The following is a 16,304-nucleotide window of genomic DNA, read 5'->3' on the forward strand; positions in this document are numbered from 1 at the left end:
GAACAGGAACGATCCCCAAGTCGCCGTCTTTCGTGCCACAATCATCAGGGGTAGTGCTGAACTGCGATTCATCGCTCAGCAGCCGCGCGGGGTAGCTGCGCGGTCTACGGCGCGTTGCGTGGTTCGAGCTGCTTCCTCCGTCGGAGGTTCGAGTCCTCCCTCGGGCATGGGTAAGAAGGGTAGAAGGACTGTTCCTCAAAATTACAGACCAATATCCCTAACATCGGTTTGTTGCCGTATTCTCGAACATATTCTCAGTTCGAATATAATGAATTTCCTTGAGACAGAGAAGTTGCGATTCATGCATCAGCACGGCTTTAGAAAGCATCGCTCCTGCTAAACGCAACTCACCCTTTTTTCACATCTTGCGAATCATGGATGAAGGGCATCAGACGGATGCCATATTCCTTGACTTCCGGAAACCGTTTGACTCGGTTCCCACTGCAGACTCCTAACTAAGGTAGGAGCTTATGGGATTGGTTCCCAAATATGTGATTGGCTCGAAGACTTCTTAAGTAATAGAACCCACTACGTTGTCCTCGATGGTGAGTGTTCATCGCAGGTGAGGGTATCATCTGGAGTGATCCAGCGGCCAGAGTGGCCGAGCAGTTCTAGGCGCTACAAGCTGGAACCGCTGGGATCGCAGGTTCGAATCCTGCCTCGGGCAAGGATGTGTGTGATGTCCTTAGGTTAATTAGGTTTAAGTAGTTCTAAGTTCTAGGGAACTGATGACCTCCCATAGTGTTCAGAGCAATTTTTTTGGAGTACTCCAGGGAATGTGGTAGATCCGCTGTTGTTTTCTATCTATATAAATGATCTTTTGGATAGGGTGGATAGCAATGTGCGGCTGTTTTTGCTGATGATGCTGCGGTGTACGGGAAGATGTCATCGTTGAGTGACTGTAGGAGGATACAAGATGACTTGGACAGCACTTGTGATTGGTATAAGAATGGCAGCTAATTCTAAATATAGATAAATGTAAATTAATTCAGATGAATAGGAAAAAGAATCCCGTAATGTTCGAATACTGCATCAGTAGTGTAGCGCATGACACAGTCACGTCGATTAAATATTTGCGCCTAACATTGCAGAGCGATATGAAGTGGGACAAGCATGCAATGGCAGTTGTGGGGAAGGCGGATACTCGTCTTCGGTTCATTGGTAGAATTTTGGGAAGATGTGGTTTATCTGTAAAGGAGATCGCTTATAAAACACTAATACGACCTATTCTTGAGTACTGCTAGAGCGTTTGGGATCCCTATCAGGTCGGATTGAGGGGGGACATAGAAGCAATTCAGAGGCGGGCTGCTAGATTTGTTACTGGTGGGTTTGATTATCACCAAGTGTTACGGAAATGCTTCAGGAACTCGGGTGGGTGTCTCTGGAGGAAAGGAGGCATTCTTTTCGTGAAATGCTACTGAGGAAATTTAGAACCAGTATTTGAGGCTGACTGCAGTACAATTTTACTGCCGCCAACTTACATTTCACGGAAAGACCACAAAGATAAGATAAGAGAGATTAGGGCTCGTACAGAGGCATATAGACAGTAATTTTTCCCTCGTTCTATTTGGGAGTGGAACAGGAAGAGAAGATGCTAGTTGTGGTACGAGATACCCTCCGCCACGCACCGTATGGTGGATTGCGGAGTATATATGTAGTTGTAGATGTAGATTGTAGATGGGTCTGTGTGTTGTCCTTAGCGTAAGTTAGTTTCAGTTAGAATAAGTAGTGTGTAAGCCTAGGGACCGATGACCTCAGCATTTTGGTCCAAAAGAAACTTACCATCACCATCGTTCAGCACAATGCGACACCGTTCATTAGCAGTCGATGGTATCCGGTAGCGCAGCACTCCAACCGCAGCCATTTGCCTTGTGGTGTTATCGCCAGTCTATGTGTGCGACACTAATCCCTTAGAGATGTAGTAGCTAATCTCTGATCAAAGACACGGGATAATGCAGAACGTTGCAGGGAGTCCGTTACTTGTACTCCGAGAGCGGAAGCGAATGCGAAGGCGTTACGATGTGCTTATTGCAAAATGTAGCCATTTTTCATTGTGGTTGTCTGACGTAGTCGTCAGGAGCTTTGGCGATGAATATGGCTACTCTCGTGTTCCCGTGTAGTTCATCATCGATTCACTGTCACATCCGAATGCCCATCAAGCCAGGATATTGCAAGATTTTCCAGCTGACGAAATGGATGACATGCTATGTGGCCCCTATAAAAGTCAGCACGCCTCAAATTGTTCGGACTGTCGACGACTCTTGTGTGGTTACCTAAAAAAGCAATTCTTGTTACAACAAGGCTCATAGTGAGAGCAGTCACGACGCGTCAGCTGGCTATAACGCTGTCTCCCTCACCGTAATCACTCGACATATGACGCTGTTCACGTCATATGTACATCCTATGAGACCAGCTATTAGCACTAAGAACGAACAACACTGATCCACTCCGGTGGCCGTTCAATCTGTTGCAGAGAATTGCCATTCTAATCATTTACATATCTGCCGATGGTGTATGTGTGTATAAAGTTACTGTGAAATGCATACGTGTCTTCCAGTTGTTCACTTTTTTTTGTCAGGCTGTTCACGTTAACGTGGGAGTTCCTCATGGTAGCAATTTAGGATTAATACTGTTCCCGATTTACGTAATGGGTCTACCAATAGTGTTAGTCAAAGGGGAAAAAATAGCTTTGCTGATGACAGCAATACTTTAGTCAATGCGAAAACGAGACAGATCGTTGTAGAAAATTAGATAAAACATTTCTCTTAGTTTACTATTAGCTAATATAGAACAAATGCACACTGAACACAAAGTAAAGACAATGCAATCGATTTCAGTTTGAAGATAGAAAATGACTCTGTTAAATAAATGTAGATGATAACTGTATAGGCTGCATCAGGAAAAGCAAAATTTCTGGGAAAGAATATCGAGTCTCAGCTCAATTAGTGTGAACACATACTCGTAAGATACTTGCAAGCAGAATGTCTTTACTACGCTGTGTGTCATCCGTTTGTAACAACCAGAGCCTTTCAATTGTATAATATTCGCATGTTCGCACAATCCCTATCTATGCAATTATTTTCTGGGAGAACAAATGCACAAAATATGAGCACAGTTTCGTACTTCAGAAAAGGATAGTAGAAAAATAATCGAAAACAGTGATGGTGCCCATTTTAAAGATGCGTTTGAACATTGAGGAGTTTCTCTGTGCCATACAAGTATTTTTATCAATCTGTTATTGACATCAGCTATTACAGAAACAGCTCTAACAGTAACCATAAAAAAAGATGTAGACTGAACTTCCATTTACCAAGAAAGCAGTTGTATAAAACGTCAAGCATCATTGTCTACCAAAGAATAAAACTGTACAACAAATTGCCCAAAGAGATTACTGAGGCCACATTATTTAAAAAGATGGGTAAAAAGTAACAGTTAAGTCATACAGTCTATCCAGTAATTGATAATACTAAGCGGGGGTTTACTAAAAATGTAATACAGTAAAAAATAATAACACTAATAATAACAGTAAAACATCTGTCATTTCACAAAATATTTTAATTCTTTTTTTTTTCTTTTCTGGTAAACGTTATTCCAAAGTTCTGCAATTGATAGTACTAACATTTTATTCTCTTAACGATGTCAACATATCACTCATTATGAAGGGGTGTTGACTCAGTTTTTCAGAGAAGGAAATGCGAAGGTGTAGTATTTAAATGGAAAATACATATGGCCACTGTGGTCCTAATGACAACTAAAAGTGTGTTTAATTTTACGTTATGAAACAATGTGCATAGTTTATGTAGTATGTGTGGTTATCAGTACTGAGATGTGAATGAACAAATTAGCACTTCGACCGTATGCTGTGACAAGTTCACGGTCTCAGTGGCATCGGTGGCTATGGCAATTGACAGTATGCATGGAGGCCTTTAAACAGCCATTCTTCCAGCTCTCCATGCGTGGATGGCAGACTGCGAAACTCTGATAGCTGGTACTATGGGACGTACACTTTGTCATGCACTTCACAGTGATTTGGACAGCATAGATGTAGATACGGACGAACAGTTTAGTAATGACTTCTTCTTGCTTTCGGATCTAGCTGTGTCCATTTTCTGGCATTGAACCAAGTCCCCACTAGTAGACTCCCAAATCCAAAACTCTAGTGAATATACTTGCCTTGGTTGATGAAATTTCGTCCAGGGTTGCAGATCCACGGCTTGACTTGATATCTGAGATGATACTGACATTAGAATAACAAATAAAAATTTTACGGCATGTTTGTTTATTACCAAAATCCAGAACCAACAAACAAATGTCTAAGCACTCCAATGAGAGCTCAAATGTGGAAATACAGTGCCACACAGAGCCGTATTTACAATATATAAATTCGTAGGATTTCAAGGAAAATTTCGTGATAAGTAGCCCTCGATATACCATTTTAGAGAAACTTTTAACTCAGCATTTAAAGTTTACTATTTAACTGCATAAAATCTGACTACTCAGTTTATGAATAAAGCACTGAAGAGATCAAAAAATACAAATAACTGAAATCATCGAAGTATTCAGTACTATTTGATAACATTAGCAGTAGTAATTACAATTTTAAAACAAGTAAAATAAAAGATCATATTCGTTTCCAACGTAAAATCAGTATTTCAATATTAAAAATAATATTTTCACTACAGGCAGACAGTTTGTCAGACAAAATCAAGACGAAAGGAATATTTCAATGAAGCAAATTTTTGTTATATTTTATTCCAATATAATATTTGCTGTAATAATCAGACTTAAAACGAAAGTCCAAAATAATATTACTGGTTGAATACTTTTCGCTTGCTATTTACAATTTCATAACTCTCCGCGAAATCGAAGTCATTTCAAACTGCAGAATTTCCGTTAATCGTTCTTTTAAAATAATTAGTGGTTTTATCAACTGATATGCCATGTACTTAACTAAGGATAGCTAGGATCATTATGTAAAGGTGTGCAGGATGTGAAAAGTAAGTGCTGACTTAATTACAGCAGTTGTCTGTTCAGGGGCGTGATACAGAGCGGCTGTGGGTGGGGGGAAGACAAGGGGTCCAAACACCCTTCACCAGGTCTTTTATCTCTAGCGAGAAGTGGCACAGTGTCTACAAGTTGTGACGTTAAGTTGTGTCTCTGCTTTGTGCTAGTACACTTAGTCTCGACTGCCTTACGTTTACAACTGCTGCCAACTCTAGTGACCTAACAACTGTAGCACTACAGTAGCGCGACGAATTCATGTTGTGTGTGTCAATGTGAAAAACAAATAACTTAAATGCTTTCACGTAACCTTGTTACTTTCCTGTGTAATTATACCCTAGTTGCTGATAATCTGCGCACATATATGTCTAAAGATAACTTTCCGGCTCTGACGTCCATCCTCAATTTGGAGACAAAGTTCTTCTTCCTGCTTTTTCCGTAACTAAAATTTCACAGATGTCAAAACTTAACTTAGCACCAACGAATTAATCGATTTCTATCGATATCTACGGAGCGGAAATTTTGCGCCTGAGATCACTAAACATGAATTAAACAAGATAATAAGAAATATTTGTACACATTAAATGTTTTTTTAGACTTTAGAGAGACTCAGAGTTTAATTTGTAGTGATGTAACAACAGTTTAACGGTAGGCAGAAGGGTGCACTGCTCCCCCCGCCCCTCCGCACCACCCCCTCCGCCCGTTCTGGAAAATGAAATATAGTGTTTTTATTAATGTATTCTCTGTTATATATTTTATGTTTTTGTGTCACTTATTTAATTTAGTTCTTATAGCATGCCGTGTTTCGAAACTGTCCGACTCCCTTATATAAAAAATCGGAATTCTGAAGTCTTGACACCTACCCTCCCCCCTCCCCCCCCTCCTCCCCCCCTCCCCCAGGCAAAAATTTCTATAAATGTCCACAAGTATGCGTAATACTGACCAAACACTAAACGTGCGTTTATTTACTTCATAGTTAAACAACGAACACAGTCTGTCGAACTTTTGAAGCGTTTCGCCACACTGATAGTAGGAAGGAAGTTGTAGTATTTACCGTGACTGAGAGTGTGTTGCTTGTGCAGTTCACTTGAGGTGATATTTGACAGTAAGGTTTTTTATTTATATTTTGGGACACTGAAGTGCTATTAAATAACTGCGTTAATGTAATCATGTTAACCTTACATGACAAAAAATGTAACTTGTATCATCCAGTAATATAAGACATAGTCGGTTTCTGGTGGCCTTTTAAATGCATTAAGATGGGGGTAATGCTCCAGAAGATAGACCCGTTAAAGTATTGAGTGCGTAAATGGAAGTATATATGTACTTTAATGAACAGAGTAATGTTAGTTAACGAACGGATAATGTTTCATTACTGAATTATAGGAATGTACAGGGTGGCAATTGTTGTTCTACATGAATTATAATCGTCATAACTTCTGAATGGTTTGCGTTAGGATGTTCAAACTGCACTGTTGGCCACGGGACATCATAGGATGCGCATATGATATTTTTTTAGCGACGAAGCCCACTTTCATTTCGATGAGTTGGTCAATAAGCAAAATTGGCGCGTTTGGGGGACTGACAGTTTTCAGTTTCTTTCACAGTGTTATCATTTTTTGCTGTTTTCCGGATGAAAACAATTTAAAAATGCTCTCAAAACTTCATGTTATAAGGCATAGTTTGTAAGTGTGGCATATCTGGGAAAGGACCAGCAGCCCTTTGGAACTATGACATACGAATCGAAAGAAAAGTAGACCAAACTGCACGATGGGTTTTTTGTGGTCTTCCCCTTCTCCTTCCGCCATAGTGCAAGCCGTTCGGGTATGGTAATTATAAGATGCCAATTATTGAAATATATGAAGAAAAAACGTAAATTAGTTACGAACTACGGCATGAACACACTTTATTCGACATGTAAACGTCACTACGGGTGACTGCGTGGTATGCAATGTCCAGTCACAGATTAATCAGTGCGATATTCCCTGATGGCGCGGTGACCACCTAAGGGTACGTGAAGGTTTTGGAAGATGATTTCGCCCCCATTATCTAAAGTGACCCTGATTTCGACAAGAGTTCAGGTTCATGCAAGAAGGAGCTCAACCCCATCAAAGCAGGAGAGTGTTTGATGTCGTGGGGGAGCTCTATGGGGACTACATTCTGGCTCTGGGGTACCCAGAGACCTCTGGCATGGACCACGATCGGCCAACACATTCTCCGGACCTGAACTCATTCAACTCCGCTTTGTGGGGCTATACAAGGCCAAGGTGTACAGCAATAACCCCAAAACCATTGCCGAGCTGAAAACAGACAGTCTGGAGGTCATCGACACTATCGATGTTCCGAATTGCAGCGGGTCACGCAGAATTTCGCCATTCGTCTGCGCCACATCATCGGCAATGATGGCAGGCATATCGAACATGTCATAACCTAAATAAGATTATCTGTCGTGACGTTTACGTGTCGAACAAAGTGTTTGCAACCCGTAGTTAGTAACTAATATACGTTTTTTCTTCACATATTTCAATAATTGGCACTTTGTAATTACCATTCCCACACGGGTATGGCAATGCTCTACGGTGGAAGCAGAAGAGGGAGACCAAAAAGAACCCATCGTGTAGTTTGGTGTACCTAAATATATAATTTTTCTTTCGATTCGTATGTCATAGTTCCAAGGGCTGCTGGTCCTTTCCCAGATATGCCACACTCACAAACTATGCCATATAACATGAAGTTTTGAGAGCATTTTTAAATTGTTTTCATCCGGAAAACAGCAAAAAATGATAACACTGTGAAAGAAACTGAAAACTGTTCAGTACCATTATGGCGGACCTGTCTATGTGGCATAAGATAATAACAGTATAGTTTGTTCAATTGAATGTTGTGGGGGGGGATATCTCTCGCACTGCTGACAACATTTGCAGCTTAGTTTAGGATCTGAGCACTTGCCGTTATGGAAATTACGCAAGGAAGTAACACGGTCACGTGGAAGCGCGTTACAACTATGTACATTTTCACTTTCGGTACTTATTTGTAGCTATGAATACGAACGTAAACTAAATTAATCCCCAGCTCATGATCAAGCAGCTCGCTGCGTGAAGGCTCATGGAGATCCCCACTATGTCAGCCCGTGTAGCTTAGCAATCCCGGTAGCACGAGTCACGAAAACTTCCGAATTCTGTCGACGAATTCTGAGCAGTACTAGGGGGCATTGCCTCAATAAATGTTGGATAGGCTATATAGTATGGTCTTGTTACATGACTGCAGTGGCCCTTAGTGTACAAAGTTAGAAACTGCGAGGCTATTTGACCAAAAGATTACGTGTGAAGCGGGTCGGCTGCTTGGTAAGCCGCTTCGTGAGTGTGAAACAAAAGGGAATGGTATGTTAAATGTTTACTACGTTCACTTAGATAGGGAAGCTTTTCGGTTTTAAATAAAAAAAAAAAACAGAGAGTTTCGTGTGAACAGTGCCACAGTAATCAAACTTTTTCATACAAACCCAAAAAAGGTTCAAACTAGCAGTGTAAGTCATAGAAGTATAGCTCGACACACCCCTATCACATTCTGCAGTTTACACGACGGAGCTAATCAGTCACAGAGAAAACATACTGAGTTCCATATTAATACCTTCAAAATTAATATTTATCTTGTTGAAATGAATAAAAAATCTGCGGGGATGCACTATGGGACTTAACATCTGAGGTCATCAGTCCCATAGACTTAGAACTACTTAAAACTGACTAACCTAAGGACATCACACACATCCATTCGCGAGGCTGGATTCGAACCTGCGACCGTAGCAGCAGCACAGTTCGAGATAGAAGCGCCTAGAATCGTTCGCCACAGCGGCCGGCTTCTGAAGTATTAAAGAAGTTAGACTGAGGAATTTTTAAACATTTCAATCTACGTAATTTCTCACTTTTCAGTTTACGCATTAGAAAATCTGTGTCCTATACAAAATAATCTTACTTAGACCACTTTCATTCTTTTACTTTAACACACGGTATTTATTAGTGTTTTAGGCCTGCAATGCCACAACATTTCAAGACCTAACATCGAGATGATAGCTCAGAAAAGACATTAGCAAGCATCAATTAAATCGCTTTTTTTTTCAAAGAAAAATATCAAAACGGGAATCACGCTATGAAGACCTTAAACAAAGCCGTGATATGTTAAAAATACAACAGGAAGCTAGCTCTAGTTTCACTTCTCGTTCTCAGTCTGCTGCAGTCAGATACGATTGTGCTAACGTTTCTGCATTTCCAAATATATCTGTTAAAAATGACATTTCTTCGTTTATGAACAATAGAAACGTGACAGATGCTGACCAATTTGAAATATTAAGCAGTACATAGGTAACTATGCCGAGAAAGAAAGCATTTGAAGAGGTTTGTTGCATAACATGTAGTTAATAGGCGCTAAACTCGCAACTTACGGAGTAATTACATCAACATCAACAAGCATTAGAAATAAGCAAAGACGTTCATTTTCGAGAACATGTTAATTGATAAACAGTTTTTGATTTGACTGTTTTGTTGTTTATTTGAGTGCAACCCAGCTTTCGACCTTTTATGCCATTTATAAGTATCTGATTTTATGTCTTTAACATACATTGTAGGACACTTAGTATGTTATCAAGCTGAAAGTTCGTCATAAATTAAGAAAAATATTGACTGTCCACGAAATGCCAGATGTAAAATCGCCGTATTGTAACAGATCAGTAAATACTAGTGGGAGCACGTCACATGAGTGAAAACTACGTTTTAAGAACATGTTCTCATCTTTTATTTACCTACGTAGGCATATTTTTACTAAATATGACGTGCTCCCACGATTATATAGTGACCTGCTACAAGATTATGATTTTTACATCTGGCATTTCGTGGGAAGCCAATATTTTTCTAAATTTACGGCCAACTTTGAACTTGACAACGTGTTAAGTGTCCTGCAATATGTGTTAAAGACATGTACTACAATTGTTGTGCTTAAATAAACAATAAAACAGACCACTGGTTGTGAGTGTTACGAAAAATAGTTCATTAGTGATTGTTCATTTTTAGGAACTGTTCATTTTTACTCGTTCATCGTTCCTCTTTTATCTAATTGTGTGCCATGCGGATTTCAGGTAAATTTCACGAAAAAATATCAAATTCGCCCCACGTATTACCCCTACATGATAAAGTGATAGTTATCTTATGTAGTGAAGTTGTTTACTTCGATTTCCTTAACTGAATGTGTCCCAGAACACATCACGTTATTCGGGTGAGAGTGCGGAGAGAGCGCCCAGGACAAGCTCAACAGAAGTACGGATTACGGAACTTGTTTTAGACGCGGTGTAGTCAACCCTAATCGTCATTCACTTTCGAAGGAAGCTCTTGCTCGAGCAGCTGCAAGTCTTGGTTCACAGTTCGTTTACTGAAAATTATACACATTTGTGTGAGTATGACTAGCATGAAATAATTGGAAATAAACTATAATATGTCCAACTAACATTAACAGATTTCTTTTTTTAAATTTGCGGGTGTGTAAAGTGAACATTTATTTGGAAAATAGACGACTTCCTACTCAGGAGCTAAGATTAGGTTTATATTAGCAACTGTGGTAACTACAAAAATATTCTGGAAGATCGCCGAAACTTCACAAACGAAAGGAAACAAGATTTTTTTTTTCAAATATTGACGGCATACTGCACGTTATTGCTTTGAAGATCTTTTCAATCGAAAAAGGTATCCAGTTTTTGATCAATCGGCTGTTGACATGGTCCCCAAGCTACATGCATGAAATCAATCAGCAGTTAGTTGAGGAAGAAAATTCGTGAGGGAACACAGGCAACATTTAAGACTAGAGAGTGATAAGATTAGGAAAATCAACAAATCAGTAAATTATATACTAATATACTTAAAAGATAAATCAATCAGCAGTTAGTTGAGGAAGAAAATTCGTGAGGGAACACAGGCAACATTTAAGAATAGAGAGTGATAAGATTAGGAAAATCAACAAATCAGTAAATTATATACTAATATACTTAAAAGATAAATTTTACACACGAATGTATTTAAAAAGAAAAGAAAAGAAAAATCCACTGCTGGTTCAAAAGGTGATAATTTTACGCATATTTCGGTCTTTCAACTTATTCGGAAAAGCACAAGAAAAAGTTGTCCATGAAACTCGCACAGCAAGACTTTTCTGTTTTGTCATTAGAGTCTGACACAATGGCATAAAATATGACCTCTTTTAGTTGGGCATGTGCTCTGACTGTAAACATTTTGGAAAAAGATCTCTTGTTTTTACATTGCAGACATGAGATGTACTCTAAGCACTCTAAGCACTCTAAGCACTCCCTCTTCAGGCCATCGGGACCATCCGACCGCCGTATCATCCTCAATTGAGGATGCGGATACGAGGGGCGTGTGGTCAGCACACCGCTCTCCCGGTCGTTATGATGGTTTTCTTTGACTCTGTCGAGTAGCTCCTCAATTGGCATCACGAGACTGGGTGCATCCCGAAAAATGGCAACAGCGCATGGCGGCTGGATGGTCACCCATCCAAGTGTCGACCACGCCCGACAGCGCTTAACTTCGGTGATCTCACGGGAACGGATGTATATACTGCGGCAAGGCCGTTCCCTATATATACTCCAAGGCAAAAAAAAGATGGAAATTGGCAGATGTGATGTACATATACAGACAAATAAATGTTACAATTACAGAAAAATTGGATGATTTATTCAAGGGAAAGAGCTTCACAAATTGAGCAAGTCCAAAACACGTTGGTTCACCTTGACCCTTTACGCAGGCAGATATTCACCTTGGCATTTGTTCATAGAGTTGTTGGATGTCCTCCTTAAGGATACCGTGCCAAATTCTGACCAACTGGCGTGTTACATCGCCAAAATTCTGAGCTGGTTGGAGGGCCCTGTCCATAATGATCCAAATGTTCTCAACTGGGGAAAGATCCGACAACTTACTGGCCAAGGCAGGGTTTAGCAGCACGAAGACAAGCAGTAGAAACTTTCGTCGTGTGTAGGCGGCCATTAACTGCTGAAATGTAAGCACAGGATGACTTCCCATGAAAGGCAACAAAACAGGCCACAGGATATCGTCGATGCACTGCTGTACTGTAAGGTTGTTGCTGATGACAACCAAAGGCATCCTGCTACGAAAACAAATGGCACCCCATACCATCACTCCTGGCTGTCGAGCCATAAGGTGAGTGACGGTCAAGTCGGCAAATTACCGCTGTCCGTGGCATGTCTAGACGTGTCTTTCCTGGTCACTGATGTGGGACTTATCACTGAGACAGTACTAGTCCATTAAATGAGATTCCAGTTCATCTACATCTACATCTACATGGATACTCTGCAAATCATATTTAAGTTCTTGGAAGAGAAATCATCAAACCACCTTCTTAATTCTCTATTTTCCAATCTCGTATAGGGAGCGGAAAGAACGAACACCTGTATCTTTCCTTACGAGCTCTGATTTCCATTATTTTATCGTGGTGATCGTTTCGGCCTATGTAGGTCGGTGTCGACAAAATATTTTCGCATTCGGAGGAGAAAGGGTGATTGGAATTTCGTGAGAAGATTCTGTCGCAACGAAAAACATTTTTGTTTTAATTATGACCACCCCAAATCCTGCATCATTTCATTGCCACTCTATCCCATATTTCGCGATAATACAAAACGTACTACCCATCTTTGAACTTTTTAGAAGTATCTCGCCAATCCTACCTGGTAAGGATCCCACACCGCGCAGCAGTATTCTGAAACAGGACGGACAAGCGTAGTGTAGGCAGTCTCTTTAACAGATTTGTTACATTTTCTAATTGTCCTGCCATAGATTTGCCTGATTTCTCAAGTAACCGAAATTTAACGGATTCCTTTTAGCACTCATGTGGTAGACTTTCCGCTATTTAGGATCAACTGCCAATTTTCGCAACTTTCAGATATCTTTTCTAAATAATCTTACAATTTGTTTTGATCTTCTGATGACTTTATTAGTTGATAAACGACAGCGTAAACTGCAAAAAACCTAAGACGGCTGCTCAGATTCTTCCAAATCGTTTTAATAGATAAGTAACAGCCAAGGGCCTAAAACACTACCTTGGGGGACGACAGAAATCACTTCTGTTTTACTCGATGACTTTCCGTCAGTTACTACTAACTGTGACCTCTCTCACAGGAAGTCACAAATCCAGTCACAAAACTGAGACGATATTCCATAAGCACGCAATTTTACTACAAGCCGCTTGTGTGGTACAGTGTTAAAAGCCTTCCGGACATCCAGAAATACGGAATCAATCTGAAATCCCTTGTCAACAGCACTCAACACTTCATGTGAATAAAGAGCTACTTGTGTTTCACAAAAACGATGTTTTCTAAATCCACGTTGCCTGTGTGTGAATAGACCGTTTTCTTCGATTGTAACTTTAAGCGTATGTAGGCGAGTTATTTCACCTAGAATATGTACGAAGTGAGATGAATTTCTTTGTGCAGCTGAAAGTTAGCCGGTGGCCCCAGACACAGAGCATATCATAGCTGAACCAGCAAAGTGACCGGTACGGTCCTGCCCGGGTACTAATTCGGTCAGCACGGCAGAAATGGGAAATTCCCCAGTGCAATGAATTTGAACGGTGGTTGCTCGCTTAGTTGAAGAACAGACGATACACCGGAACAAACATTGTCAAACTGTCAGGAAAGTGGCTGCTTACAGTTACATAATAATGTATATCTGAATGCATTTGCGATCTCAGAAAAATGAGGTGCCTCCAGTAAAACAATAATAATTTCAGTAACGTAAAAAGTACAGAAATTAATGTTGACAGTAACTAAATATTTTCACAGTTAACTTTCGGATTAACAACTTGTAAATGTTTCATGCAATTTCAACAAACAATGTCTTAGATGACAGCAATGCACTACAGCTGTCATCCATGACCGTCATATATCTGTATTTATTTTATACACTGATTCATTACGTTTTATATCCTTTTCATTATGCAAATGTTTGGCAGGACTTTATATGCTCCACAATCACACAGCAACTGAAATCAACTTGAACATCTCATACCGTGTCAAACTTGTCTAGTTATTTAACGAATATTTTACTATATCTGCAGTAATTTCATTTAAATATTGATTAAACTGATACAAACACATCAAAAAAAGTTTTGCATCACCCCGGTTCCCAGAACAGGTAGACGATGGCTGTGAATATTGTATCGCAGACACAGTCCCTTTCAGTGTTCAGAGATGTCACTAAACCCGCCCTAAGATGTAAACAACCATTCTTTAAAAAAAAGTTCAAATGGCTCTGAGCACTATGGGACTGAACATCTGAGGTCATCAATCCCCTAGAACTTAGAACTGCTTAAACCTAACTAAACGAGCCGGCCGCGGTGGTCTAGCGGTTCTAGGCGCTCAGTCCGGAACCGCGCGACTGCTACGGTCGCAGGTTCGAATCCTGCCTGGGGCATTGTTAGTTAGGTTAAAGTAGTTCTAAGTTCTAGGGGACTGATGACCACAGATGTTAAGTCCCATAGTGCTCAGAGCCATTTGAACCATTTTGAACCTAACTAAAGGAAGGACATCACACACATCCATGCCCGAGGCAGGATTCGAACCTGCGACCGTAGCAGTCTCGAGGTTCCGGACTGAAGCGCCTAGAACCACACGGCCACCGCGAATGGTTAAAGAAACTGAAAGAAATATGCAATGAGATGAATAGTAACGAAACTTTTGTTCAAAGACAGTAACTACACTGAAGTCATCGCGATTTATGGTGATCCGTCGGACATCCAAAAAAGGCGAGACATGGTTCTTAACAGTGTTTGTGATCACCATGGATGGCAATACACGTTCTGCAACCTGCTGCCACGGCCAGGTGTATAAGAGCTCTTGTGATAGGGCGTTCCATTCCGCCACCAGCGCTGTTTACAACTACCGATTGTGTTTCGGAGGAACCCTGACAGCAACGCCACCATGCTGAATAATGAATGAAATTTTCACTCTACAGCGGAGTGTGCGCTGATATAAAACTTCCTGGCAGATTAAAACTGTGTGCAAGACCGAGACTCGAACTCGGGACCTTTGCCTTTCGCTGGCAAGTGCTCTACCAAATGAGCTACCCAGTTCGAGTATCGGTCAGGCACACAGTTTTAATCTGTCAGGAAGTTTCATATCAACACACACTCCGCTGTAGAGTGAAAATTTCTTTCCGGAAACATCCCCTACGCTGTGGCTAAGCCAGGTCTCCGCAATATCCTTCCTTCCAGGAGTATTAGTTCTGCAAGGTTCGTGGAGGAGCCTCGGTGAATTATTGAAGGTAGGAGACGCTATACTGGCAGAAATGAAGCTGTGAGAACGGATCGTGAGTCGTGCTTGAGTAATTCAGTTGGTAGAGCACTTGACCGCGAACGGCAAAGGTCCCGAGTTCGAGTCTCGATTCAGCACACAGTTTTAATCTGTCGGGAAGTTTCAGTAAGTTCGCGGTTGTTAACGTATGTGACATAAATAGCCGTATCTTTTGACTGCATTGATTTAAAAGCTTCAATGTTTCACATCGCCAAGGGAATGCACATCACAGTATGTGACGTTAATATCAACTCAATACCTCTACCCGTTCCTGAGAAAAAGAGTTTCTAACAGTCAGAGAGACAGACAGGCGCCCAACCAAGCGATTCTATAATGGTTCCGTTTTTACCGATTGAGGTACGGAAGCCTAAAAATGATGACGAAACTCGAACACAGTATGTCTTAGCCGTTTGCGCTAATGCCATTATTCAGCGGCTGACGCTCTCGTCCGTTATGCAAGAGACTCATAAAATACTCAACTTTCTTTTCTCGTAACGACTTTATAGAAGCGATTGTTACATCTTCTAAGTATGTACGACAACTGTGTGAAATCTGAGCAAACTCGGGGAAGCTTTAGAAGTATACTTTCCGTGTAAGACTAAAAGCAAGGCGGCTTAATTATAAGACGCTAGACAGCTGTTTTGAACAGAAGACGGAAATTACAGCCTTCTTACCTTTGAGAGACATGTTCGTTGTCCTCGGCTTGTGCTACCAGTGGGTCTCTCGACATTTACTGAAGTGTAGAACAAAGCAGTATCTTATCGCCGGCTTCGCAAGCCCTCATTTGTTCATTAGACTATCCATTGGCTGCGCAGTGGAACCGCCTGCATAATTTGTTATCGTCTGCATGATACCGGAGAAATGTGCAGGTGGCACCTCGGCTGATGGATGGTGGCTGGAAGGGGGAGCAGGTGAAGTAGTGACTTTGGCGCGCTAAACTGCACTGCCG

General features: G+C 40.8%; 1 protein-coding gene across 1 annotated transcript in view; it reads right to left on the bottom strand.

Moving 5' to 3' along the window:
* LOC126335257 (sialin-like) overlaps nucleotides 1–16,055 on the bottom strand; it is a 140,819-nt gene extending 124,764 nt beyond the window's left edge. The window contains exon 1 of the mRNA XM_049998300.1: nucleotides 16,030–16,055. Within this exon, the coding sequence (XP_049854257.1) occupies nucleotides 16,030–16,042 (13 nt within the window). The 5' untranslated portion in view covers nucleotides 16,043–16,055. The remainder of the gene's footprint in view (nucleotides 1–16,029) is intronic.
* Between the last annotated feature and the right edge of the window lie 249 nt (nucleotides 16,056–16,304).

The sequence above is a fragment of the Schistocerca gregaria genome, chromosome 2, assembly GCF_023897955.1.
Source record: "Schistocerca gregaria isolate iqSchGreg1 chromosome 2, iqSchGreg1.2, whole genome shotgun sequence".
Taxonomy (NCBI): Eukaryota; Metazoa; Arthropoda; class Insecta; order Orthoptera; family Acrididae; genus Schistocerca; species Schistocerca gregaria.